Below are 27,999 nucleotides of genomic sequence, written 5' to 3'. Positions count from 1 at the left end.
CAGATGGCCAAACCCCCACTGCAACTATCTATCTATCAATCCATCTAAGTAATTTGACTATAATTGATTTCAGTTCAATTATGTCGGGCATATAAGCAAAATACTCCTACTGAATTGCAGAATTGGCTCGCCCACAACATTAGAACTTCTATTTGTTACCGCCTCTAATCACTCTAATCGCTTGTAACGGAATCATTGTTTTACTAGGAGACCTTTGATGAAGGGATATTGAGTCTGAGTGATCCGGCGGAACGTTGTGGCTGAATACGACAGGAATAGGAAGGGTTGGTTGAACACCGTAGTCTAGCTCCGTAAGTACAGATAGGTCGAATAATTGTCAAGTAAATCAGCCTTTTATTTTGTAGTGTTAGTTTGGAGTGTTCTCGTATTAAACATAATTGTTTGCAGCGTCTTGTTTATTAAGTCAAGGTTGGGGATTCCACGTGAGTCGGCGGTGTAATTATAATCCCAGATGTCGTAATTTGTCCGCGTATGGGATTGGAAATTGGTTGATGAAGAGTAAAGTAAAGTAATCGCCTATTTTTTCAGGCGGGGCCTAACGTCCAACTACCAATTAGGTGTCGTGGACGGAGGCGACTAGCAAACATACTTTACTGCAAATTTCTTTTATTAACCATTAAATAAAATCCAAGGCCTAAGACCGGGGAATCAAACCCAGTACCACAATACAAACTAGCTTCGCAGGTCTCGCCTCTAACCGCGCGGCTACCGTTGATGAAGATGGGAGAACTACAGCTCTTCTTAAAGTAAAAGAAATAAAGTTGCCTTTAGTTTGATTTACTTTAATTTTCGATTTGTGAAACCAGTTTCAAGAGCCGTTAGTTGACTAACAACAGAAGATATTTAAACATTTTGTTTCTCTTATTTTGCAGATTGTTTAAAAAAAATAATAATACTAAATACGTTCATTTTCAACTTGGGATAGTTCTCTATGTTTATATGACCATTTGGTGGATTTGTATTAGCTCTGCATCTACAGCTAGCTGGTGTGCGTGACATAGTTAATGTATTTATGAAAAAAAGCCTACGAAGGCTGATTGTTTACCATGAATTGATTTCGCTCTATTGAGGGCAATGACCTACCCAATTCGGAAATAGCCCATAATTCAATATCGTACATTTTTTTTTTGTATCACACTTAAAACATTTGGTTAGATTATATTAATTAAATTAAATTATCGGTTTATTTCTTCTCCTTACAAATTTTTAATGAATTTAGAAATCAAATTTTATAAATATAGATTAATCTTTATTATTACACGTTATTAAATCGTGCGTAAGTAATGGCTAATATTTTATCTTGTTGAGTTTATCCATCGTAACACATGATTTTATTGTTTCTGACCAGATTGAGATTTTCATTCATCATTTGAGGTGTATAGCAGAAGCATAGAAGAAGTCAAATTCTCTCTCCACTCCTAACTCTGATAGATGAAAATCAGAAACCAGTCAGAAACAACAAGCATGCTTCTATGGATATAACAAACGATATTGCTGGATCAAATATTTTACACTTTCAGGAAATAAGAACTAACTGCACTTATCTTATTCAAGTAATCAAACCTTGTATCTACACAGTTTAAAGCATTAAAAAAAACGTAAACGTAACTGCTTAGGAATATTAAGGCCTCGCAAAGAATTGAACAAATAAGATAGAATAAATAACCAAACCAGTAAGGCGGCATTTCTGATTAAAAATGTTTTAATCTTTTCTTTTTTTGCGAGTCGTAAATGAACAACAAGCAACTTTCTGCATTTTTTTGTTTAGAGCTCAATTTTTTGCAATATTAAACACTAGAATCTATCTTTACGAAAATACAGATCACATTATTTTATTTTTTTGTACGCAAGAGTGCCGCCAATTTATCTAAATCTCAAAACCTCCTCGTACAGTAAAGTAAAAATTTGAATATGTATATAAAAAGAGTCCAATTAATTAATCAATAATACTATAAAAAAATAATTTAACGATTGTTATAAATCATTCCTGAAATAAACTGATTTTGAATGAATATCTGGTCTGAATAAGGTTCGCTAAAAAGAAGTCTCAATTGCTATCTATGAGCGGTCGATTAAACTACAAATATTTTCAGGGTCAAAGAATGGACTCGAAGTGACTTACTATGAGGTTTTTTTCCTTTAAATATAAATTTGGGTTTTATTATTATTAATTTTATAGTTTACGTTTCGAGTAAAGTACAGTTCATATCTTTTTCCAAGTGAAATTGAAGCTTCTTTTCTTCTAATTGGTTAATTTACTTTTGTTACAGATTAAATTATACATCCAAAAAGGCGAAGGTAATATTCAAATAAAAAATGGGATGTAACGCTAGTAAAGTGGTAATACCTGTGGCAGAAGAAGCCACTGAAACTCCAGAAACTGCTGAGGATGCTTCAACAAAATCAACTGAAACATTTACAGTACCAGCTCCTCCAAATGATAATAATGGCGATGATGATATCACAATCTCAGCAAGGACATGTATGCTATTATTTATATATTTTTTAAATTATTTAATTGTTGGAAATATATGCGAAAAATCATTTAGCAATTGTTGATACTTAAGTAATAGTTTTTATTCATTTATTATTATTTTTAGCAAATGGACTTGCTTTTGAAGTTCCAATCAGTGAAGAAGAGAATGTAATTAAAAGACATCCTCCAAAAAGACTTCAACGTCTCGAGGACCAACAGATGCCTTCTCTAACACATCGTCTTCTTGATGAAAAACAAGCCGAAGCCGAACAAAGACGATTGCAGGTTTGTCAAATATTAATAGATTTTGAATAATTACCAATACCTAAATCATTACTAAAATTTTAGTTGATATTGTATTAATTTCATCGATTGTAATTGTATTGATTATTACTTTTAGATTCTCAATCAGCGAATACGTTCTGCAAAATCTCGTCAGAAGCTTAAAAGGTCATCTTTTATTAATAATGGAGAGGTATGCAATGTATACTTTAAAATTATTTTTTAGATTTTCATGATTAATTTAATAAGTGGTTGACTTGTGGGTGATGGAGAATTTACTGAATTTATATATAAATTTGTAGATTAATTCTATGTGCCGTTACAAGGATATGTACAGTAAATTCCGAAATGGATGGTACTAACCCTTTTTTAGTTTAAATACCTGTTCTTTTTTCCTGTGATGAAATAAGTCACCAGGCTCTCCAGGAAGTTTAGGATAACCACTTCTGCTGTGTATAATACCTCTTCTCCCCTCTCAAGAGGATTACTTATATTGTATTATTATTGTATTACCTTCATCCACCTGGTAACTTCGCATGCTTTCTAAGGAAGACTCTATACCATACCAAACTCATTCTAGTTAGCAATGAATCAGTTCTGCGGGACGGCACCTAGTTTTCAGCAAAATCGCAACAATTTAACACAACACTCTCAAATAATACTATAATACAATGAAGGGATTACGAGAAGAAGCTGTAGAGGCAATAATGCGCGATACCTTGCAATCTATCAATAATAGAGGCAATTATTATCGCAAGAAAATGGCATAGAGTTCAGTTGTGCTTAATTAATCATAAAAATTATAAGGAGTCAAAAGGTGGCTTTCCAGAATTAAAAAAAAAAAGTTGAAATTTTCAGTCTTCTTCAAATAGAAAGAAACAGCTTCCTCTTCACCTACCCTCTAAGAAGATTTTATTTATATATGATCGCAGACGTTCTTTTTTTAAATTGAAACTATAGTTCTTTTACTTTGTTCCAGAGCAATGGCCTTTTGATTGAAAGCATGCACCAAGAGCCATCTACTGTCGCTTTATAGAAGTTGAATTACTTGAGAAGCACTACAATAATTTATCGACTGCATTCTATTAATAATTGGGAATTAGTTAATAAGGTTAATATACTAAATATAGTTACATTTCCTATCAATACATAGAATATTCGTTGTGTAGAAAAGAATAAGAGAAGAAAAAAATAAGAATGATGAAAAATTTGATAAATAAAATTCAAGATATGTTTAAAAACTGTAAAAGGCGGTGATTTTGCAAATTATACTTTGCTTTTACAAATAAATGATGCTATAGAAATGGAAAATTCTTCACTTTTTTTGTTATTTTTTATACAAATTGAAGATTGTGTTAATAATAATGTAATAATAATAATCAGTTTTTGCTTTTTTAAAAATAAAATTATTAGTTCCCATTTAAACATAATGCCGGATTGAGTATAAAGATTTCTATTTTAATTTAACTAATATTTGAATTGAATATACATAGGTAGTTTTTATATAGATATATTTAGAATTATAATAATATTTCTTTAACGCATAAAATTAGTTTTAACTAAAGCAATATTTATACATTTATTTTTTATGAATCGAAAAGAATTATATATATTCAAATGTAACCAATTCACTCACAAATTATTAATAAACACAAAGTTAATTAGGAGTTTAAAAGAATGAATATGAGTTGATGTTGCAAAACGGAGTTATTAATTAAATTTATAATATTCTAAGAGCTAAACGAAAAAAAAAGAAGGAGATTAAGGAAATTTAAACGAAAATTATACTTGGCGTACACAAGTGCCTATAATTTTAGAATAAGTTCAACTATTTTATAAGAAAAAATAATTTTGCACAATGAACTTCGGTTTATATTATACAAATTAATTAAGATAATATTACAATTATTAAACGAAATAGACAAATTTATATCATGATGTTATTGAATATACTATAATTTATTATTTGTTTTTGTTTGTTCTTTGAAATTTTACATCGTACTTGGTCAAAAGTAAATGATGTGTCCACAACTTGATATTTAGCTTGATTTATTTGAATAATATAATCAATCAACCATTGCTGACCGGCATTCATGAGGTTGCAAGTTTATCGGAAACAGTTATCATTGTGGGTTTCCTAAGTGAGACTGACGGAGCTAGCTTACAGCTTAGTTTGAAATCAACAGATAGACAAAAATAGGAATAGGAAAAACAAAACCCTCGTGGTTGTCAGTGTGAATATGTTATGTAACGTTGGAGGAGTCATTCATAAAGTTTTTACGTGCTATTAATGGCTAATATGGACCCTTAGAGTTGCCAAAAATACTCGCAATGTCTAACAACCTACAGTGAAATGCAAGATGCTCTTTGGAAGAGAAAAAACTAAGGACTGGTAGCGTGTATTCCAACCAGGGATCTCTGCGAGGGAATCCATCACGCTACCCCTTTTAAGCTAAACTCTTCACACTTCTTTTTGTTCCCTTTTCGTAAATCACGAAGGAAAATTTTTTTTAGCCACAAAGAGTGTCTTTGGGTAATGTAGCGGCTAAGAAGGCCAGTGCTAAGTGTTACAACTAAGGTAGATCTTTTTATTTACTCTCATTGCAGGCAAAAAAACTAAGAAAAAGTTGGGAATATCAGCTAGTTTAGCCAGTAAAAATGTATTTAGGGATAGACAACAGCTATTAAGGCCAATACTAAATAATACTGCTGCGGTTGACCATCTTCTTTCACTCATTGCGAAAAACGAGAGAAAAATAAGTAACTTTCATCTACTATGGCAGAAAAATGTTGTTCTATGGTAAAGACAATGGCTATTTGGACCAGCACTAAATGTTTCAACTTGGAAAGACCTTTCTCTTTTAACTCATTTCAAAAAACAAAGAGGGAAGGGATTAGCTATGAGGTTAGCATACTGGACTCCCACGCGGAGGTCCCGGGTTCGAATCCAGCAGCTGACCCTTAGATTTTCTCTTCCTAGGAGCTTCTTACAGCTCACTGTCCGGTGATGGACAGTGTTGTCTGTAACGAGAGAACACTGTCCGGAGGCCGGCAGTGCACTGGAAAAAGCTCCGGGCGCTAATGACCTCAGCTGTTGAAGCGCAAAAAAAAAAAAAACAAAGAAGAAATTAGAAAATTTCAGCTATTAAGACCACAAAAAAGGTAATGAAAACGGCTTTTCAGGCCAGCACTAAAATAAACAACTACGGTAGACCTATCTCGTTTTTCTCATTGCATGAAACGGAGGGAAAATTCACTAGTTTGTCCAGAAAAAAGGAGATTTGTGGCAAGGATTTTTTAGACGAGTACTAAGTGAAATCAACGGCTTGGCAGAATGATAGTCTTAAAAAATGTGTAAAATAGAAGTGAATAAAGGCATTTAAAAGGATTTAAACATACATTTCTTTTTATTTTAACTTGCATGGAGTCGTAGGCCACCACATAAGAAAATCGTAGTTAATCGCAGTGAAATAATCCCTATATTAGAATGGATTTCTCCTATTAATCCTCTAACAGAAATCAAAATACAAATCCTGTCACAAAATCTTGGAAGAACAGCTTAATTTATTTACATGGATATGGCGAATCAACTAAAAATCTTAGTGATTGCTTTCACACCAAGGATCGAGGGCACCTTGCCTTCGATGTCACTATGTCTTGTAGCATCAAGTAAAAAACACAGAGAGAAAAGTATAGCCCAAAATTGAGTTAAGTACAGTGTACAAGAAAACCAAATTTCTTACCAATATGTTGAATAGCAAGGAAGATATAGAGGCGGAATTTTAGAGCAAGTCATGATCCAAGGAAATTTCAACTCTCAATATCATCTCAATTGATGGATCTATAAACAAATAAACTACAGCTTAAAACTGAGAAAATTAAACTGAATTAGAGAACAAATTTTCATACGAATACATATGTTGTTTACAGAGGAAGATAGAGAGCGGGCCCAATTTACAGGATGTCAAGACCCAAAAAATTGTCAACCCTTTATATCTTCTCGATTTATGGATCTGTACACAAATAAACTGTAGCTTATAACTGAGGAAAGAAAAGTGAATAAGAGAACTAAATTTCATACTCTATTAGCCCTGGAGAAAAGATTGATGATGGGCAGACTAAGATTATTTCGTCAGCTGATGAGTGTGATTGAAACGGGAAGCTCTTAGCGGCCAGGTTCCAGAAGACATAATAGCCTTATTCTTTCAGATAGCTCTCTGTCACGTCTCCACACTTGTCATTCCTCATAATTAGTTGTATTCATAATTCATTCTAACTAAATATACTATTCATATCATTAGATTAGTTCGTTTATCTTGCACATATAGTAGAATATTATATAATCTTAATCTAGGAATAAACATTTCTACTATAATTATCATTGCCTTCCATATCTCTCCTAATTCATAAAACACATAGTTGTCCATTTTACAACTGTACCCATTATTTATTTACTTTAAGTCTTTCGCTGTTTACCTATAGTTAAGAAATATAATATCGGCTGGCGCTGAGGTGCCTTTTAATTGAAAATGCCCGAATGTGAAGAACTTTCTATCCTTGTACTCCACAAGCAACTCATCCCAAACGGCTTGAGGAATACTGCTTACGTGTAGGGAACTTAAACAACATGTTTACATTCTGTTACATATATTAGGTAAGTGAGGAAATCCCATTTTTTTTTTCTCTCTCTTGTACGCTCTCGAACGAGGAAGCACTGCAAACGTACAGATATTCCTGTTTAAAGTGTTTACAGGAAATTCACATTTTGAGGTTCTCAGTGATCGAAATGTGATTTTCACCAATTGGTCTTTAGAGTGAGTGTAAACATATGCAACTAAAAATAAAACCTGAATTCTAGAAAATTAAAATTCCTTTGATGGGGCAAGAATGAAGTCTGTCACTAAGCTTTCGGAAAAAAATTAGCCACCTGGAATAGCCACTTAACAGTTTTATAGGCTCCAATTTATCGGTTAAATTATCGCAAATTCATTGCTCTATAGATTGCCAGATCAAATCCAGCGAGTAGCTACTTTTTTTTGTGAAATAATAATAGTAAATTAAGTGCTTTCGGCACCGTCCTTGACACCTTGGAAGTTAAGCCTCGCCTGACAAAAAAATAGGCGATTACTTTATTTTATTTTTTACTTTCAATGGAAAAACGATTAAGAGCACTTATAGAGAAAATTTGGCGTTAGTTTAGTTTACGATTAAAGTGCCATTCTTTCAGAATATGTGCTCTAATGTATTGACGAGTTTTAAAAGTATTTGTGAAAATTCTACATAATCTGGCAGAAGAGGGAATTTTTCGAAAGGTATATTTAGTTTTTCTTTTTAGTTGATTTCTTAGAATTTATTTTCTTCAGGACTATAACTTTTGTTTGTTGCGTTTTTTTTTTTGTTTGCTCTAAAGCATCACTTCTAAAGAAAACCGCCTTACCAGAAATGTGAATATCTTACAAGATATATTTTTAGCGTTCTTAAACGGAATATTCACAATGAACTGACGCTATTGTTTAAAATTCAAAAGTAGATATTAGGTATGGTCCGGGAAGTTCTGCTTTCCTTGAAGTCTTTATTATAACCACCAACTAACATTTAGTAAACATTCCAAAAACGAACCTATGAAAAAGTTATGCTTACATCAATATTTGATTCTTTTTTTTTTTCGGGAAATTAAATTCAACGAAAAAACGATCATTTATTATTTTAATATTGTTGGTTTATTCAGTCAATTACATCAAATACCCGTATTTAACATGGAATTTTTTTTTTTTAATAGCCGAATATACTTTATTAACTTTTTGTTTAAAAAATCGGCTATGTCTTAAACCTCAGACATTATAATTTTTTTTATTTAGTTTATTATTTTTAAATTTAAAAACTCAACAATTAATAATTAGCCAAAAAATGTTTTTACAAACTTTTCTCTTCTCTTTGATTTCTTACTTTTGTCAATCTTTATTACACCAATTTTTTTTTTTGAGACATTTTTAATTTTTTACTAAAAACAACCTCTTTTATTTATTAATTTTTACTTTTTTTTTTATTTGTTTTGCTAGTGTGCGTACATTTTTCCGTACTAAATACAAATAAACACACATACATTACCAACTAGGAACTCTAGCACACTGAAATATAGTTAATAATAATAATATATGTATAATTTTATATATATTCATATATACTATGTATTTTTTTTATTATTTATTTTTTTGTTGCATTTTTTAAATATTAATTATATACAGTACACACATCACACAATTTGCAGTTAAATAGAATGCAACACATGTTGTGCCAAGTAAGCTGCTTTTCAACTAATGTTATTTCAAGTCTGAGTTTTTTAAAAGTAATTTGACAGTTGTTTTTTAAAAGTAATTTTTTTGTTTAAATGGTTTACACAAATACGGCTCTTTGTTAACTTATTTTTTAATCATTTTATTTCCTTTTCTTTCTTTTTTTTTATCACAGTTATTATTTAACTATACAATTTCTTTGTATGCTGCCGTATTATTTTTATTTACATTATTGACAATCTTTTTATGGTTTTTTTTTTTAAATTTCAAAATAAGGAATATTAATATTAAATAATAGTAATATTTTGTAGTAAAATCGTACAACTTACTAGAAGATTCATGTAGAAAATTATTAATGTACTGCATAATTCTTCAATTCGCCTTAAATTACAATCCTGTGTCTTGTTGACCACCCGCATCAGGATTTTATTGCTTTTTATATTTTGTTAACCAAACCATTTAATTATATTATTTTTTTTTTCTTTTTTAACAACTCATAATTTATTTTTTTCTTTAAAATTTGCTTTATTCAATTAAACATTTACTAGCAATAAATAAATAAATAAATACAAAAAAAATTCAGCACAATATGTATTATGTATTGTCATTCTATTACTGCAAAGTTAGAATTTATTTCTGTTTTGTTTTGTTTTTTATTTATTTATTTATTTTATATATACTTAACAAAAATAATAACAATTAATAAAGTTAAATAATTAATTGTGTTACTTTATTTTTACATTGTAACTTCACACTTAATATCCTTACATATGTATATAAAGTTGTTTTTAAAAAACAATTTCAAACACTTTTTCTTTAAATGTGTTTCAAATTTTCTTTTTAATAAGATTGTCAAAATTTAAATGGTCTTCTTGAGTTTTTATTTTAATTTAGTTTATTTGTTTTTGTTGCTTTAATTTTATTTATTTATTTTATTTTTAGCAAATTTTGGGAAAAATAATTTATAGGTTAAAACGGTCTTAAATTTTCTTGGATAAAAATTTTTCTCGAAAATTCATTAGCTAAAGAAATTAAAAAACAAATTCAAATATCGTGTTTCTTTTAGGGCAACTTACTGTTTTGTATTGGCTTTCACCAATCAGCCATTTCCTGAAATTAATGTGAGTTATTTTCGACTTTATATAAAGCACTTATATTATTCAGTCAAATGTAACAATACATTAGCAATCTGGTATTCGGGAGAACATAAGTTTAAAGATAGAATTCTGATATAAAAGGGACATAAACTCCAAGAAATGCCGCTGCCAAAATTTAATGAAAAAATATATATCTATAGAAATGAAGTTCTGGTTCAATAAATTGGAATGTAAGACCAGGCTCTCCTCTATCTAGATTTAGCACTTCTGACTACAATGAAAAACGATTACTGCAAAAAAATGAGAAAAAGTTCAAGCAAATTAAGTGTATCCTACATAACATAATAAATCAGAGAAACGAGTTATATTCGTCCTTTAAAGAGATAAAATTGAGGGGGGAATAGCGCAGAATGTAATTTTCAATTGGAGATGCCCGATCAGACCGCTGTTTCACATGAAGTTGGTACATGCTACTTACTACATCAAACTTATCAAATATTATTATTGTATTGCTGTCCAAGTAATAAAAATATTCAGCCAAAGAATTAAACTACTAACTGTGGCATGAACAGACATTTGAAAACTGCAATAGTGGTACTGATAAATCGGAGTTGATTCAGTTTAATACTCATTCTCAACCTGTAGTCGAAAAAACAAAAATTGATGCCATACTTAAAAAACACATGATATTTGAATTATTTTTTTTCCCTTTTGTTTTTGTGGGGAAAAATTAATCTTCCAATTGGTAATTGGGCCCAGCAAAAATATTATACTTTTAATCAATTATTTAATAAACGTAATATATATTTTTTTAGCATCTATTGTATAACAATTTGATTTAAAAAATTACCAATTGTTGTTTTGATTTTCATTGAAACTCCTACAGCTTTATACAATTTATATTTAATTTAAAAAAGAGTTACTTAATACTTGTTTGTTCAATTAATAATTAATTTTTTTTTTTAGTGCCATAATTAAACTTTTTTTATATTTGTTGATCAGTTTTTTATCATTATTTTTAATAGATCTAATCATTAATCTTACTTTTTCATTCTCACCACCAAAATATGGCTTTTTTTCCTGTGCATCTTTTCATTAATAAACAAACACAAAAAAAATGCTTCCCAATGTTGTTTATTCATCAAATACACTTTTATTTTAATGTGTTATTTTGGCTACACAATTTCTCATTTCTAAAAATCACTTAACAATTGATTTTTTTTTTTTAAATATGTGCCAGTCCATAATGATATTGTCTTGTATTTGATGTATTTGCAGCTTATAATTTTTCAAAAAATTAACAATAAAATTAACTAAATTAAAACAAAAATAACTTTTTGATCATTCTTTAATTAAAATAAAAAAAAAAAATAATATTTCTTGGTTTTTTATTTATTTTATTTATTTCTTTAATAAATGCATTTTTTAATCTATATTGTTATGTTTAGTTTCTTTTTTTTTTTTAATTTAATGAAATGCAAGGCCTATATGTATTTACATATGATTCAAAAAAGGTGTTAGTTATTACATTCATTAATAAAAATTTGAATTAATTAATTGTTTTTCCCAGGATAATTAACCATATGGATGAAACACATTACATATACCCATCAAGAAATTAAATAATGAACGATTAATTACACATTATTACTTTTTATTATTATTCATTTATGTTATACATAAGTTGTGTTTTATTAATAAAATTAGGGCAATTTTTTCATCTTTTTTGTTCGCTCTTAAGAAATAGTATATTAAAATGTAAACGAATAACATATTGTCTTGAATAAATGAGGGCCTGCCACATTTTCCAATAATTTATTGTTTTTATTAATAAATTAAATTTTTAAATAACACATTTAATGTTATATAAATTAATAAAAATCAAAGAAGATAAAAATACAACATCTATTGGAATGATCAAAAAATTATGAATTAAAAATTTATATTTATTTACCTATAATTATTATTTTACTTCGTTTTTTTTTTTTTTAATTATTGAGCTCTCATAATTTAACAATAAAATAAACTCTATTTTATTTTTCTTTTTTAAAAAAGTCTTAATTTAAATTATTAATTAAAAAAAAAATACATCTAATTTTGTTGTGTTTCGCTGTTGTACAGTTGTGTTAGTTAAGTACAGTTGCAATGTTAGTGGTAATATAAATTATTTTTCCTTTCATTAATAAATTTTAAATGGTTATTATTTACCAAAAAATAAAATAAAAATAAATAAAATAAATAATAATAATAATATTAACACAAATTCATTGTACATGTTTTTTCATGACGTTAATCAAACTGGATGTATTCAGTGATACCCTAGCTACATAGCATGCTTCCTTGGTAAAAATAGAAAGTAAATAAATTTAAAAAATCGAAAAGATACAAGATTTTAAAGGCTGATAATGTTTTCTCATCGGGATTTTGTTTTTCAACTGGGACTGCGTTAATGAGGTGGTCCATGAATTTTTTCCTTTTTTTCCATGACAATACCTTTTTCTGCAAATTCCATGGAGATGGATCATAAAGTTACGCTCAGATTTTATAAGAGCCAAAAATATTTTTGCAAAGAAATCTTCAAATCAAAAATGATTGGAACGTTTCAGAAATGTAACTAACTGACAGACCATAAAGTAATATGTTCCCAGCGAAAATCATTTAAATACAAGTGTGTATTAAGAGCACCTAATAAAAATATCAAATTTGAACTTCCAGCAATTCTAAATTTTCGAGTATGTTGACCATGCACGTCTGTGCGAGGCAATCAGACCTTCGTAAACCAATAGAAAAAAGAACTATTTTTTTGGTGTTTCGAGATTTGGATCTTTAGTGAAAGTAATCAAAATCGAAAATCTTCACGATTCACACTCAGTACATAAAAAAATGACTGTTCTCGAACATAAAGCAATTTGTAGTTTCTTATAACTTAACAATTAATTTTGATCACTTTCATTATGCCACTTCGTGGGTTAAAATTGAAGTTGGAAAATTATATTCAACTGCCATAATTACACTAAAGTTTACATACATAAAAAACTTGAAAACAAAGCAAAAAAACTAAAACAATAAATAAAATATGAGCTTGTTTGCTATAGGTATTTAGAAACAGAAAAACAACTATTTCTGAATCTCTCAAAAATATTTATATAATAATAAAATAGATTTAATTATTGGAAGAAATAACGTTTTGAGGGCACCACTGTTTATTACACATATCTTTTCTTTGTTTTGAATTCACTGAATGTGAATGTGCACATGTGTGTTTCTGTAATGTGATTTGCTATTTTTTTTTAATTACATGTTAATTAATTTTAGGGTTATTTGGTTTACTCCTGAGTATATATACAATACACTATTGTTTTTAGCATGAAAAACATTTAAATATTCTAAAAACAATTACGTTTTAATTCACATAAATTAATTTATAAAATAAATACAATAATATCAATTAAATTAAATAATAAATAAAGTTAGTAATCATTTAAATATTATATATTAATTGAGCTTTAAAAAGATATTGCATCCACACCTTCATTTTTAAATTTGCATTTTTCGTACTCACTTTGGCACTGATTGGATTAAGTAAATTTTTTATTAATAAGATTCACAGAAAAAAAAAAACTTACTAATTCAATTCACACAAAGTAAGTTACTAAAATTAGTTGTTTAACATATATCAAATAATTTAATACTCATTTTTTATATTTTAAAAATCACAGTAATTTACATGTTTTTTGTAGACACTCTTTATTGATTCAATACTTTTCATTTTTTTTTGTGATACAATAAAAAATGAAATTAAATATTTATAAAATTGAATAGCAACACCATTAAGACAGTACGATATTATTTTGAAGATGAAGCCTAAACCTGGAAAATTTTATTAGCCTATAACGTTTTAAGTGGGTTTATAAAGAAGATAATTGTTTGAAAGATTAGCAAAACGACTCCATAAATGGGCGATTGCTAAAACCTAATATAATCTGAAATTATAAACAGATTTTTATCATAAGAGAGGAGACTAAACAGTCACATCTTCAGGCTTTTTGGGTGACCTCGCAACATTAACTAAACTTGTAGCTTGCAAAGTTAAAATAAAACATCCACAAACAAGAGAATGTTGATCTGCGCTAATTTTTCGGATTGGTATATCCATAGGCAAACTGGGACTCATCATTACCGTCGACAGAGACTTAAAGTACATCAAGTACATTTCCAGCATTCTAATGTGCAAACAAAAAATAAACATGGGAACAGATGTGTCACGCCGATAGGAATTTGACTCAAACATTGCTTGTTTCCTCCGTTTCGATCAAAACTCATTGTAAGAGTGGTTGCGCGATGCCTAGCCAGCCAGAGGTCCAGGCTCGAGTCCCAAAGCATGCTAGAGTTTATAGGTGCTCGTTATTACTCACTGTACCAATGATGATTCAGGACTTTTACTGATTAAGTTGAAGAACAAGTAATGAATATTGTTTACCACGGATTTCAAATCCGATGTTCATTCTCTTGATCTCTGAGCCAAATCCCAGCTGCCACCGAATGTTGTGCGTGGAATTTTGAAAATCTAGCTAGCTCAACACATAACATATAGTTTATCATCTCTGGGTTTCTTGAGACAAGCAGAATATTAATTTTTTTTTAACATAGAAGAGCCTTTACAAGATGCATTTCCAAACTTGTCTGGCGCTGTGTTTGTCAAAAAGAGATACAAAAAGATCAATTAGAAAACAATGATCTTCAACACATTTTTTTTAGAGTCTAATGCAGATTCCCAAAAACTGAACTAAGCGAATATAATGAAGTTTGCTAGTCAATTTTATTAAAAGCAATAAAAAAATTATAATATTTGACATAATGCTGATTTATAATAAATAATTAGCAAAATAATTTTTTATTTTAAATGGGCCACTATTTATTCAATGCGAATTTATTCGTTTATATGGTTTTAAATTATTGTAGTTATTTTTAAGAAAAAAAGTTTTTTTTTGCTTTGCAAAAATTTAATTATCATTTTCTTTTTTGTTTTTTAATTTTATCATTCCATTTTGTTTTTACTTTTTTTTTATTGGTCCCTTGGACATGACTACATTGACATAAGAAGAACAACTAACATAAACAAGTATTTTTTTTTTCAATTTATATTTTTCCATAAAATCCACAACTCTTTTTCGTTTTTCTAGAAACACACATCTGTACATTAAAAAGGGAATGATAATAAATACATATACCCTAATTAGCAATATTTAACCAATTCGATGCCGAGAACAAGATTTTCTTTTCTTTTATGATTGGAAGTTTAACTTCACTTTTGATGAGCTGATTCTATACTAATACCGCTAAAACTTGATTAGAAGTTAATTTGATAAAAATTATACAATATTATTTTTAAAAAAATAAAAATATTCGTTCCTATAGAAATAAACTTTTTCTTCCGAATTTTCTTTCATTGCCAGAGATTGGCTTATCAAACTCATATAGAGATATTTTCGCTTCAAAAGATCTTCTCACAAAGGAAAGGTTAATTTTTGTGATTAAAGCATTTATATTAAAAGAAGAACCGTATCCCGATTTCATTTAAATTATTCTATTTTTTTGATGACGCCTATAATGAAGGAAGTAACAACGAATCTAGTCTTGTAGGCACTCCTACCTACGTGATTCATTCCAAATAAAAAGAAAAGGGACTCTACCAGCTTTAGCTTACTTCGAGGTAACGACAATATTGAAATCTTTTCTTTGTTCGAATTGCCGAAAACAGAACTTACGCCAACCACGTGAATTAGTAGAGAACAAACTCAACAGATTCTTGGAGGCTTAAAAAGGCTCTTGGTTCAGAACTGCACAAGAAATGCCTAAGTACCCCATTTGGACTAGCCGCTTCATTGCAGTTGAAGGGGGAATGAGTTAGATTTTGTAAGAAATAAAATACGAACTGGTGCACCTTGATTCCGTATCACTTTTAGCACTCACTTCTATAAAAGAGGAAGAATGGAGACAGAAAGATCTGCTTGATAAAGAGCAGGAAATCCGCTAAAGCGAAGTGCCTCTAGTTCTCTGTTGGTGTACCTGGATCGGTCTGGCTCACAATACCTGTGATTAATGCAGAAAAAGTTTTCTACAATCTTAAAGGTACAGAACGCTCGCAGGCTAGAGATAATAAGCAGCCCTTTCACACTTCTAAGTGATTCGGAATTTCATATCGTGAAGGAAGTTAATCACAGTCAAATCAAACAGTATCATATGATTTGATATTGAGCAGCGTCCATGGTAAAACGTAGGAACTAGTTGAAAATGATTTTTTAAGACCTACATCACAATGCAAAGGAACACACACAAGTGAAAAAGTGTTGAACGCATGGGCCAGACTAAGGAAGATTTACATGACTTCTCGGAATGCTGAAGCCAATTCGTGACCGCTTTCAAATTGCATTTTAAAACCAACCTAGCTGCTTTAAGAAGTTCACCGAGTTCAAGCCAGCAAATAGATCATTCGAAGAAGCATAGAAGGAGATGATTTCTTTAAGTCATGAAAATCTGTCGCTGGTACCCGGGAGCTTCATATTCAGTAATGTCAATTACCATCAATAAGGATTAATCTCAGAACCAAAACCTCAGATCGCAATGCAACTAAAATTTTAAAAAAAATCTTAAAATAAGTAGAGTGTTCCGATGATTGTTTTAGAGCTCGAATGCTTATTCATCTTTTCACATCGAATGGATTAAATATCCTATTTATCAACAAACGACTTAATATTTACCAATTTTATTAACTCTTGGTTGCTTTTTTTCATTTTTTGCTTTGAGTCCACAAAAAATATGTACTTATATATTATATTTATAAAGTTTTCGAAGTTTTTGAAACACTTCAAATATTTACAAATCCATTTTTTCCTACTTTAAAAAAACAAAAATCAAGAAAATGTACAGCACAATAAAAAAAAAAGATTCTGACATCTCTAAAAAAAAAGTAATAAATATGAATTTTTGGTTTTTCTCCTCCATTATTAATTTTAAAACAATTATATCGTAAAAAAAAATGGAAAATAAATTTAATTAACTACATATAATAAAAATACAAACTATTTAACAATTCTATGTAAAAGCACGACTAGAAATACATTAAAAAATCTAACACCTTAAGATTAATTTTTTTTATGCATACAATAAATATGCTTTATTTATTTTTTTTATTAAATATAAATTGAGCGACACCATCTACAAAAAATTGTTAATTCTTGTCTTTTTTGTTTGATAAATATACATATAAATTCTAGTTTATAATGTTATATACATTTATATAATTATTAATTTTTTTTTTTATAAAATGGTATCGATGAACGATAATTTTTAACTTAGTGTTTTTTCTTTTGTTTTTAAAGGAAAAAAAGGTAAGACACCGATAATTTTTTTTCTTCTTCTTTTTACATTATTTAAAAATTCCCACAATGAGATTCTAAGAAGCTAAAATTTTAGCTTTTAGAAAAAAACGTTCCACTTCATGTAAACATGTTGTCAAAGTTTTCTTTTTTCTTTGTCTTTATTTCATTTCTTTTGTAGTAAATAATAAAAGCAGGATACTTGGCCATTTGGGGCGCAGGAGTCCTCATTTGGTACAAGAAATAAGTTGTAGTGCATCAGCAGTTAGTTTGCTATTTTACAATATTTAACAAAACTACAGAGATCTGGATAGTTATGTGGATTAGAAGTTTATCTCTATTTTGGTTTATTGGACAATGTGAAAGTTAAGAAACAATAAAAGAAACTTTAAAAAATAAAATGACAAAATTATAGTAATAAACAAACGATTTAGTACTTGTTAATCAAGGTCCAAAATTTTAAAACTATTTTTGCAGATATTCAATCTGTAGAAATATAAAAGAAATGCCATTTATTTCTAAGAGATAATTTAAGAAATAAATTTGACAAAGCATATAAAGACGCAAAAAAAGAATGTACTAAAAATTATTACACAAAATGCTTAAAGAAAACTCAGCAAAAGAAGCACACTTAAAGGGTGGACTAAGAAATCAATGGAAATAGATTCTAGAGTCCAGGTACATATCAAGTGAGAGAAGGTACATCTACGAGAATACAAACCGAATATAAGACAAAATATAAGGAAGAAGGTAACAGCGCTCGCCTTACACTGTATTGGGTATGTTACTGAAAATTTCATCAGGAAATGATATAAAGAGGGAAGTTGCTTTTGATAGAGTAAGGTGGAAGAGAAACCTGGAGAATCATTGCCATTAGAGGAAGTCCTTCTTTCAATAGATGGACTTCTTCCTTGGATACAAGAAAACTTAAGACTGTTTATAAATAAAAATTTATTCCTAAAGCAATAAAATAAATAATAAATCTTTATTAACAATTGCGATAACCCTCGCCCTTTAAATCCAAAAGGAACCAATCGCTTTTAGACATACCAAATGGCGTTTAAATATCCTTTAACTACAAAAAAAATTTACTCATGTAATCGGTGTTTTTCTTTATTTTCTTTATTAATAAATACAATATGAAAAATTGAAGATTAAGAAAGAAGTCAATATCTTTTAAAAAATATATATATTTTGTAGTTTTTAATTTTTCAATTAGACACACTTAAAAAAAATTGTGTTCCTCATTTTTACATTTTCATCGGGGGTACAAAGGAGAAGAAAAAATAAATAAGTATAAATTAATTATTAAACATACATTTATAAATAAGGTCAACTCTTACAAAGTGTTAATAGCCTCTGCGGAAATGGGGGATTTACATAAAAAATATTTTTATTTATTCATTTTATTATGTATTTTTGAAAAAATTGTAAATACTTTTTTAAAAATCTAAACTACCAGACATAGAAAATACCACTTTTGTAAAAATACTGTTTATTATTAAAATTATATAAAATATAATTATTATGTTTTTGTTTATTAAATTTTTTATTTATTTTTTATACTAATTTAGTAATTTCAATTTTACGGGGTGAGAGCCAAGGGGATTTTGTTTTTTCCGGAAAAAATGATAGAAAACGTCAGTTTTTTTTAAAAATTATTTTTTCAATTTTTAATTATAAAATCCCCTATTCATGGCCGTCCTATTACGATTATGCCATTTACATGTTAATATTCTAATATATGTACGCCTAAACGAGGCATTACACAAAGCATAACATACAGGATTAATGGTGCTATTTATGTAACATAGATAATAGAAAAAGTCCCAGAGACCTTGAGGGATACAATCTGTACACGCGGTCAGCGGTTTTAACAAAACTAATATATTATACGGAGTCCATGTGATTATAAAAGTTAACAATATGGCCGATAATGTTTTAGCCGCTTTTTTATCCGCTTTTTTCTCTTGGGTTTTCTTCTTTTTCTTTGGAGGTGGATGTTTAGCCCCTGCGGCCAACTGTTTCGGTATGATTTTCGCGTTTAACGGTATACGTATGTCGGAGATATGCGACGGCCGGCGATTAACCGCGGCATGATAACCTCCAGCTGGGTGCAAGGAGAGATTATAGTCGGCCGTGGAGTTCTCCACACGACCTCTAACTCCGCCGGCTACGCCTGCACGTACCGGCGTGGAAGACATGTCCTCAGAGATCATTTTGATAGACGGCTGTTGATCGGTGACTCCGTCACAGCTGTTGTCAGGCGGAAGTCGTATAAGTATTGTATACACCTAAAGAAAAATATATATATATTTAGCAATTTTATAATCTAAATGGCATTTACTTGGCTATTTTGAGAGCCACCAAGAATTTTACAAAAATATCTTTAGGTTCTTGGAGAAATGATTACAAAAGAATACACACTCTTCAACTTGTGCCCTAATTGGTTAACATGAAAAACTATTGATCATAATAACTTTCTACTCACTTAAAATTTATATACATTTAGCAAGTTGAGGTTACTATCACCTTTCTATAACCTTCAACGGGGAAGATGAAAAAGGAAATGATGTAGACGCAGTAACACTTTTTTAGAACTCGTATTATCTACTAAGATGTGAATATACTTAGTCTGGTAAGTGTACTTTTTTAAAAATGGAAATGGACATCTTTCTAACGTCCCGGTACCCCCAATGGAAGGGAAACAATTAAAATTATTTGCCTGCGTTCTTTCTCTGACGGTCGCCGTCCGTCTGTGTAATTATAATTATCATTCTAGCAGATATAACCTCTTAGTAGCTGAGTTCTGAACAAACTCTTCCAAAATAAAACATGGAATGGATTGGAGGTCAATCGCACTCTTTGTTCTGAGTTCACAAGTGATCAAACGCTGGTTTGCGTCGAAAAGTATTAGAGATCTATCTGTAGCTGACGAATGTTAAGAAGGCCACAATTCTAGAATCAGAATCAGACTCTGCCTTAATAACATTTACCCAGTCTTCTTTAGTTGTAGAAATTTAGCAACATAGATTGTGGTAATGAAGACAATTGTCAGGTTTGAAAAACTGAAACTTTCCTAATGCACTAACCAATACTGTTTATAAAATCTAGTGTATTTTAAGCAACAAAAAAAGGAATCACTGTTTTCATGCAAGAAAATAAGATGTCTTTTGTTCAATGGTATATTTTGGAAGAAATAAAATACTTAAGATAAAAATTTAATACTTGGAGTAATTTATGAACATTTTTACCACTTTAAATTTTGTTGTAAGACCTAATGTCACTGATATTTTTATGTTTTTTTGTAATTAAATTAGGTTTACTTGAGAATATTTACCGAGTCTGTGGAAAGAGACCTGGCCTGCAACCTGGTGGTAGGAGGCAGACTCCTGCTGTCATAGTGTACATGATGGTGAGCCAACCTGGGAGTCTGCGGCACCCCAGCTCCGGCATAAGGGTCTCTGATAACATTCATTGAAGTACATCTACAGCATAAAAAGAATGAACATTGAATTACTTAAAATTAATTTTTCGTTAACTAATTAAATAAACAGTAAATATTTTATTAAAAAGGGCAATTTTATTTATAGTTTTATTCATTTTCTTTTCAGCAAGGCAGATCATGAATTGCTCATAACCAGGTTTTTGTTTTCAACATCAAGAACTGTCCCTTTTCTTAAATTCTAAATCCCTACCAAATGAAAGGAATTCGGTATGAACTTATAGTCTTTCTCTTACAACAACTCTCCTAGCTGTGAGTGGACCAATATTCTTGGGCATTTTAAGAACATACTTAATTCACATTAAAAATATATACATGGGAATCTGTAGAAATACCAGTATTTGGCTCTTTAAATGGAATCCCCAAATACTTCATCCTAATCCTGGAAACCATTTTAAAACCAATGTTATCAAAAAAAAGTTAATAAGTCTGTTCTTAGGAAAATATTTTACTTAAAGAGTTCGGCTAGAACTGCACACGGAGTAAACTGCACAAATAGAAATTTGCACTTGGTCATTTTCTACTAACTCTGCATTTCAATTACTGTGTACAAAAAAGTATTTTTTACTAATTGGTTTCTTCGATCTTTGTGTTTATAAGTGTGCATCACATATTCAAAAACGGAAAATCGTTCAAATATTATTTATGGTTTAGATGCCACCGTGGGACCCGACAGTAAGCTTGTAATTTTTCAGATTTTTTGAGGGAAGGAATTTCTTTTAACTTTTACACACAAAAACTTATGTTTTAACTATCATTGTCTATTATTTTACTCTGTAAAGGAAGCTTCATTAATGTAGGATTCTCCTAAAAAAGGATGAAGTTGAGCTCTCATCTGAAGTGTTTTTTACTAAGTAACATCTGCACAATTGACAAGATTAAATGTGTTACAAAAAAATTCTGAGTTGGAAGTTGTGAGATTCCGTTCAGTTAGGCTTTTTCGACTTTTGCTGTAGTTGTTAGACCAGAAACTTGCCAAAGAGTTTCATCTATTTTTGTTTTAACTTTCGTTATGTATATCCCTTGAGTATGTACATTCAGCTTCTTTCAATAAAATGAGTTATAGTAGGGAACTGGCGAGGGTAATTTTTTTGGGCACAGACTTCTGCTTAAACCCAAGAATCTTTTTAAAATAATATATATTTCAATTTTCAAGAAAAGTTAATTATATAATCAGCGATAAGAGAAACTACAGAGAATATATAATACCGGATTTCCCTGTTTAAGAGATTGTTATTAAAGGCAAAATCATTCAAACTTTCAAAAATTTGCAATCTTAAAAAATTTAATTTCCTTTTGACAATCATTTTTTTAAGACAAAAAAGAATAACCATATTCATTCATGTTAATAAATATTTAAAATCAATTGTTGAACTCTTTTGAATATTTCCTAATTCTATTACACCTTATTCAATTAGATTTACGGTTAAAAAGAATTCTTTTTAAGTTAATGCAAAATAAAGAAGAATATAGATAAGTTTTCCTTCAATGTTAAAAAATGTAATATTCAAACTCAGTAACTTAATTAATTTTTGCCTCGCTATTTGCTAATAATTTCACTTTGATGAAAATAGCTTAGAGGTAACCCAGTTCTGAAATTCTTATTATTTTTGTTTTCTCTCGAGCATCCTCTAGTTGAATCTCTTTTCTAAGATTTTGCTATACTCAGAGGTTAGTTTTAGAATTTAACTTCTTTTTAAAAATCAAAAAATTTGGGGGAAAAAATAATCAAAATGCAACGGAATTCACACATACCTGGATACAGAGGATTGTAGAGGCGTTTCCACAGATACAGGTGTTGCGTAACCCATATCGCTGGGTGTATCCTCAAGTTCGCAGTCATTGTCCACTTCTTCACGTCCTGAATGCCACCAGGCGATACACCATTCACGTACCCACCTCCATGTTAGTGGTCTTGGTTTCTATTTAAAAACAAATATATAAAATTAAGATTTTAATTAAATTCACAAGTAAAAATGTATTAATGGAAAAATTTAATAAGAACATCATTCCTAACTTTGAACCGTTCCTGACACAGCTTGTGGTTGTCACCAACAGATAGCGTTGCAATGTTCTTTATCAATTTTTCTTCCCTCCTAAGTTTTTTGTAATTATTTTGGTTGAAAATAGTTTCATGAGTTGGATTAATGCTTTTCTCCTATTAAAAAAAAACACAAACGTGTGACTTAAAAGCCAGTGTGATCGCGACTTCCTCCCATGAAAGTGCTGGAGACTGTGAGAGACTATGAGTGCTATTACTGGATAATTTCTCAAATCGATTTTTTTTTTAAATATCATATTACGATGATTATCCATCCATCTCTTAGCAAAGTTATTGCTGCTAATAGATAAGTAAAATTAAGCTGTGCTTGTTTAATTTTAAATTACTGCAACCGTATATTTTTGTTTGATAATTGCAATATTTCAGGTCCACTAAATTCACAATCAGCATCATTTCTTAACACCTACTTTTTTCACTAATATTTTCGTATACCAACAGGTCTAAATATGTAGTGATAATATCAGTAATAATTTTTTTTAAAACTTCAACATTTTAATCAGAAGTAAGTTATCCTAGCTGATGTTGGGCTTAACGTGGGCTCATGTTGATTCCCAAAAAGAAATAATGAAGTAAAGGACGCGATTAGTTCATTAGTTTGTAATTCAGCAATCAGTGCTTTGATGCAGGCCAAAAAAACACTTGAAATCTCCAAGAGTGTTTTAGAGCCTCAAAAAAGAAAAGAACAAAAATTCTTTTCCCCTAAAACACTTTCAAATATAACGTGATTGATAAATCCGAGGTTGTAGAAAGTAATCTAACTTGAAGAAATCGATAAAACCTTTTCTTTAAAACATTCCCTGTAACGGATTCTATGAAGACAAACTTTCAGATAAACGAAATATTTCATCCTTCTTGGAAGTCGAGCAATACATTTAATGAAATTTTAAAGTTAAGCAGAAAGTGCAGTTATAAATACAATACTGGTAGACAAGTGCACTCAAGGAAATTGATCTTGTGATGTAGTTCGTTTTGTCCGCTCCTTCGGGATATTAGAGAAAAACCAGTTTTGTTAACATTTTAATTAAAAACAAAAAACAAAAATACAATTCTATTTCCCGACTTTACAGGATGTATGCGGAGGAGTGGTCGAAACTTCGGGAGGTGATTTAGCAGCTCAAATGCAACAAAAAATATTCTCTTCACTTTGGCCCGATTCTCAATAGTGTCCAAGATATTTGCATTTTTAACTTTTCCGTCGATATTCGCGTTTTTCACCATAAAAACGGCCGTAACTTTTCTGTCCTTTATCCTACAACAAATCTGCTTATTCCAAACGAAAGAGCATTAAATTTGCTATAAATTTGCTCAATACCGAGCCTCAAAACGTTTTTTATAACAATGAAATTTTTACTTTAATGTCTAAAGAATTCGTTCTCGATGATTTTTGTTTTGTTTAGGGTTTTATTAAAAACTAAAAACATCCATATGGTCTTGAAGCTCAATAAATGCGCAACTTTTTCTGAAATTATGCGACTCCTTGATTCATTAATCATTGAATAAATACAGTTGAAAATTTTAACAAAAATCATCGAGAACGAATTTTTTAGACATTCAAGTAAAAATTTCATTGTTATAAGAAACGTTTTGAGGCTCGGTATTGAGCAGATTTATAGCAAATTTAATGCTCTTTCGTTTAGAATAAGCAGATTTGTTGTAGGATAAAGGATAGAAAAGTTACGGCCGTTTTTATGGTGAAAAACGCGAATATCGACGGAAAAGTTAAAAATGCAAATATCTTGGACACTATTGAGAATCGGGCCAAAGTGAAGAGAATATTTTTTTGTTGCATTTGAGCTACTGAATCACTTCCCGAAGTTTCGACCACTTTTCCGTATGCACCCTGTATAATAACATTTCTACAAACATTTAATTGCCGTCATAGAAATGTAGATGTGGCAAAGATATAAATCATGGGTGTACATTTTTTTATCAGTCGCGATAGTTATGAACAATTGTCAGATTGAAGTGGATCAAATAAAAATTAAAAGTTAATTAATTGCACGAATAACCCTTTGTAATGTTTGAGAAAATAAAATGAAAATTACTATTAATAAGTGGCATAATGAAAATTACTATTAATAAGTGGCATCATTTTTCTTTAAAATTACCTTTGATTTTCAAAAACTAATTGTGATTAGTATATTTTCCGATAATTATTCTGTGGACGCTAAGTTTAAGATTCTTTAGGGCGGCCCTTAAGGCCTTCGCCACTGCGACCCCTTTGGATCTATTGAGGCTCCCTAACTTTAGAGCTCGCCCTCCAGATTCTTAATTCTGGAGAGCGACTCCTGGGTAAAACTGACAGGCCTTGGTTTTTTTTCTCCCCGAGAAGTAACATCCTTAGCCAGACAAGCCCCTTACACAGACACAACACGTGCACTGCCGTTTCCTCCTCTTCCTGACAGAACCTACAGAAGCTATCATCTTCCTGGCCTATGCGATGCATGTGTTTTCTGAGCCTGCAGTGGCCGGTTAATAGGCCTACAATTATCCTTATAGCCCCACGGTCTTGACGGATTAATTCTGCAGTCAGACTTGGCGAATAGCCCGTTATGAACTCCTTCGCCTGTCACTGCCCTGTGGTGGCAAGCCACCACTTCTGAGACCTAGTCTGCTACATGGATGCTAAAACTATAATTCTAATGTTCAATTCTGTTCTTTTTTTCATCTGCTCTGTAGGTTTCAGTGATCCCAAGATATGTAAGTGGAAAAAAAAATTGTTGGTAATGTATGTTTTGATTAATTCACAGGTGAACCAACTTTGACACATACTGCGAGCAACGTTAAGAATTGGTTTTGATTTGTGTGACCATTCAGTATTTTTGTCTTCCTTTATTTCAAAATAAAGAGAATAATAATTTGTCTTGATAAATAAGCCCATTCGAACTCAAAATCCTCAAAATTTCCACTTTTAGAATTTTACTAAACATCTGTCTCTTTGGAGTGTCGTCTGTGTTATCACGGCTACATTATTTTATTGCACTTTATTCCCTAAAGAAAATGTGTGGGAAGTTGGAAAGAGATCAGTGCAACGAATTAGATGCTTGTCAGGACATTGATGCTTGGCTTTTAGATGTACAGGTCAGCTTTAGTGAAATATCAATTTTTTTAAGATTTTTTTTTAATTTCGACAGTTACAGAAGTAGAACTTTGGGTCTTAAAAGAAGAAAAATGAATGGTAAATTACAGGCCATTGAAATGGATTTTCACCAACATCTAGCTTCTATAAACAAACAGAAAACGTAATAACTCAAATGAAATTGCTTATCACCAGTAAATTAAGAACTTGGATGTCATCCTTCTATAGAAATAATTGCTTTTCTGAATTATGTAAATAAGAATCTTAGCTGTTACTGGTTAAATCAAAATTGGAGTTCTTAGAAGAATTCATCAAATTATTTAACTGTCTCTCACTTCTTCTGCTAGAGAGCGTTCAACGAGCTTTAATAAAAAAGAGACCAGGTTGCACTAATTGATTTCGTTGGAAACTTATGTTTCCTAGGAGACGGTCTAAGATCTTCTTCCTAAAAAGTTTTTGCCTGCATGTTTAAATCTTTCATTAACTTGGCAAACAAATACGCAATAGTTTATATTTAATTTGTTTGGTTTAAGACTTTCACTTGGTGATTCAGTAAATAATCTGAAGTACATTAATATAACTAAATACTATCTAACTCTTAAGCAAGCACCAATAAACCTTACTGTTAAACCTGTTTTCGAACTTTTGAGGTTTTTTTGAGAAACCCAAATAAAACAGTGTGTTCATTTGCTATTATCGCAAAGATAAGTTTTCATCGCGCAGCTTTTCAATTTTCAGTTATAACCGGAAATAAAGGATTTGAAGTCCTTTGATTAAGAAAAAGAGGCCTTTAAAAATTGATCTGTCTTTGTGTTTGGTCAGTATAACACGGAAACGAAAATTTGCAAAGTTCAAATTTTATATTTGGTTTTTATATTTAGACCCTTTTCATGAAACTAGAAAGTAACCCTATGTTGTTTGGAAAATGGACATTTCTGTAAAAACTCAATTCTGTTAAGTTGATGTGGTTGCAATATTTTTATTCCAGTAGTAGAAAAAGTATTAAGTTACTTCAGCGTAGTAATTAGTAATAACGTTGTTTAATTACTTAATTAAGAAGTGAAGATCCCCTAATAACATGTTTTATGCAAAGCAAAGCAATATATAATTGGCTTGCTTGCATTTTTCCATTATTTGCCTAGTGATGTACTTATTATTAATAATAAAATCATATAAATTATATTTAGTTATTGATTCATTTACAAAACTGCCAATCTAATACAAATTAAAATTGTAAAGAAAGTGAAAACAGAACTATAAATGGTTAAAATATTTATTTGGCGACAAAGAGGCTTTGGCAGTTTCTCTGCCAGTTAACTAACTGAATTCCCACTGACTGAGTTAAGTATGACGTCACTTGTGATTTAATTTCCTAAATCAAGGAGAGGATTTCCTGTATCAACTTTCCGCGAATAACTTCCATCTCCCGTTTCATTTTTCTCACTTCCTGTTTGTATCTACGAGGCTAATATCATCACTTTATTACAGTCGAAATAGTAGAAGAACGGCACGTCAGTTTGGTTAAAGTCTAGTAAAGTAGGTGTTTCTATTTTTTTTTTTCGTATTGCGATTTACTAGCGTTATGATATACATAACGCTCTTGTTTTATTTACGATTTCCTAGTACGAGGAATAAATTGTATAAATTTATTTTTGTGTGTGTGAACAAACTCCCCTCCCCAGAAGTATGTACAGTTTGAGGCGTCTAAAAGGCATATCTACATAAAATTTAGAATCGAATATTCATTACAATAGTTTCAAGGCGTCGATTATTTGCAACAATTGCAACACTTAATAGCTGCAACA

At 30.2% G+C, this 27,999-nt stretch overlaps 2 protein-coding genes across 8 annotated transcripts in view; one reads left to right on the top strand and one right to left on the bottom strand.

Moving 5' to 3' along the window:
- The window catches only part of LOC141447126 (uncharacterized), a 31,842-nt gene extending 27,629 nt beyond the window's left edge, over positions 1-4,213 (top strand). For 2 of the 3 annotated variants that reach the window (XM_074114346.1, XM_074114363.1), the window contains exons 2-5: positions 2,292-2,503; positions 2,622-2,782; positions 2,898-2,972; positions 3,759-4,213. In XM_074114346.1, coding sequence (XP_073970447.1) covers positions 2,338-2,503; positions 2,622-2,782; positions 2,898-2,972; positions 3,759-3,815 — 459 coding nt within the window. In that variant the 5' untranslated portion in view covers positions 2,292-2,337 and the 3' untranslated portion in view covers positions 3,816-4,213. Of the gene's footprint in view, positions 1-66; positions 312-2,291; positions 2,504-2,621; positions 2,783-2,897; positions 2,973-3,758 lie in introns of those variants that run through there. The other variant, XM_074114355.1, reaches the window with a different exon arrangement.
- Positions 4,214-8,476: 4,263 nt separating this feature from the next.
- Positions 8,477-27,999, bottom strand: part of mAChR-A (muscarinic Acetylcholine Receptor, A-type) — a 154,336-nt gene continuing 134,813 nt past the window's right edge. For 4 of the 5 annotated variants that reach the window (XM_074113784.1, XM_074113800.1, XM_074113791.1 and 1 more), the window contains exons 6-8: positions 22,809-22,975; positions 20,889-21,036; positions 8,477-19,842 (exon numbers count right to left, since the gene is read on the bottom strand). In XM_074113784.1, coding sequence (XP_073969885.1) covers positions 19,222-19,842; positions 20,889-21,036; positions 22,809-22,975 — 936 coding nt within the window. In that variant the 3' untranslated portion in view covers positions 8,477-19,221. The remainder of the gene's footprint in view (positions 19,843-20,888; positions 21,037-22,808; positions 22,976-27,999) is intronic. The other variant, XM_074113815.1, reaches the window with a different exon arrangement.

The sequence above is a fragment of the Rhodnius prolixus genome, unplaced genomic scaffold, assembly GCF_049639745.1.
Source record: "Rhodnius prolixus isolate KJV_2025 unplaced genomic scaffold, Rpr scaffold_1, whole genome shotgun sequence".
In the NCBI taxonomy this organism is placed as follows: Eukaryota; Metazoa; Arthropoda; class Insecta; order Hemiptera; family Reduviidae; genus Rhodnius; species Rhodnius prolixus.
The sequence above is the reverse complement of the archived record's forward strand: the minus strand, read 5'-3'. Positions and strand labels throughout refer to the sequence as shown.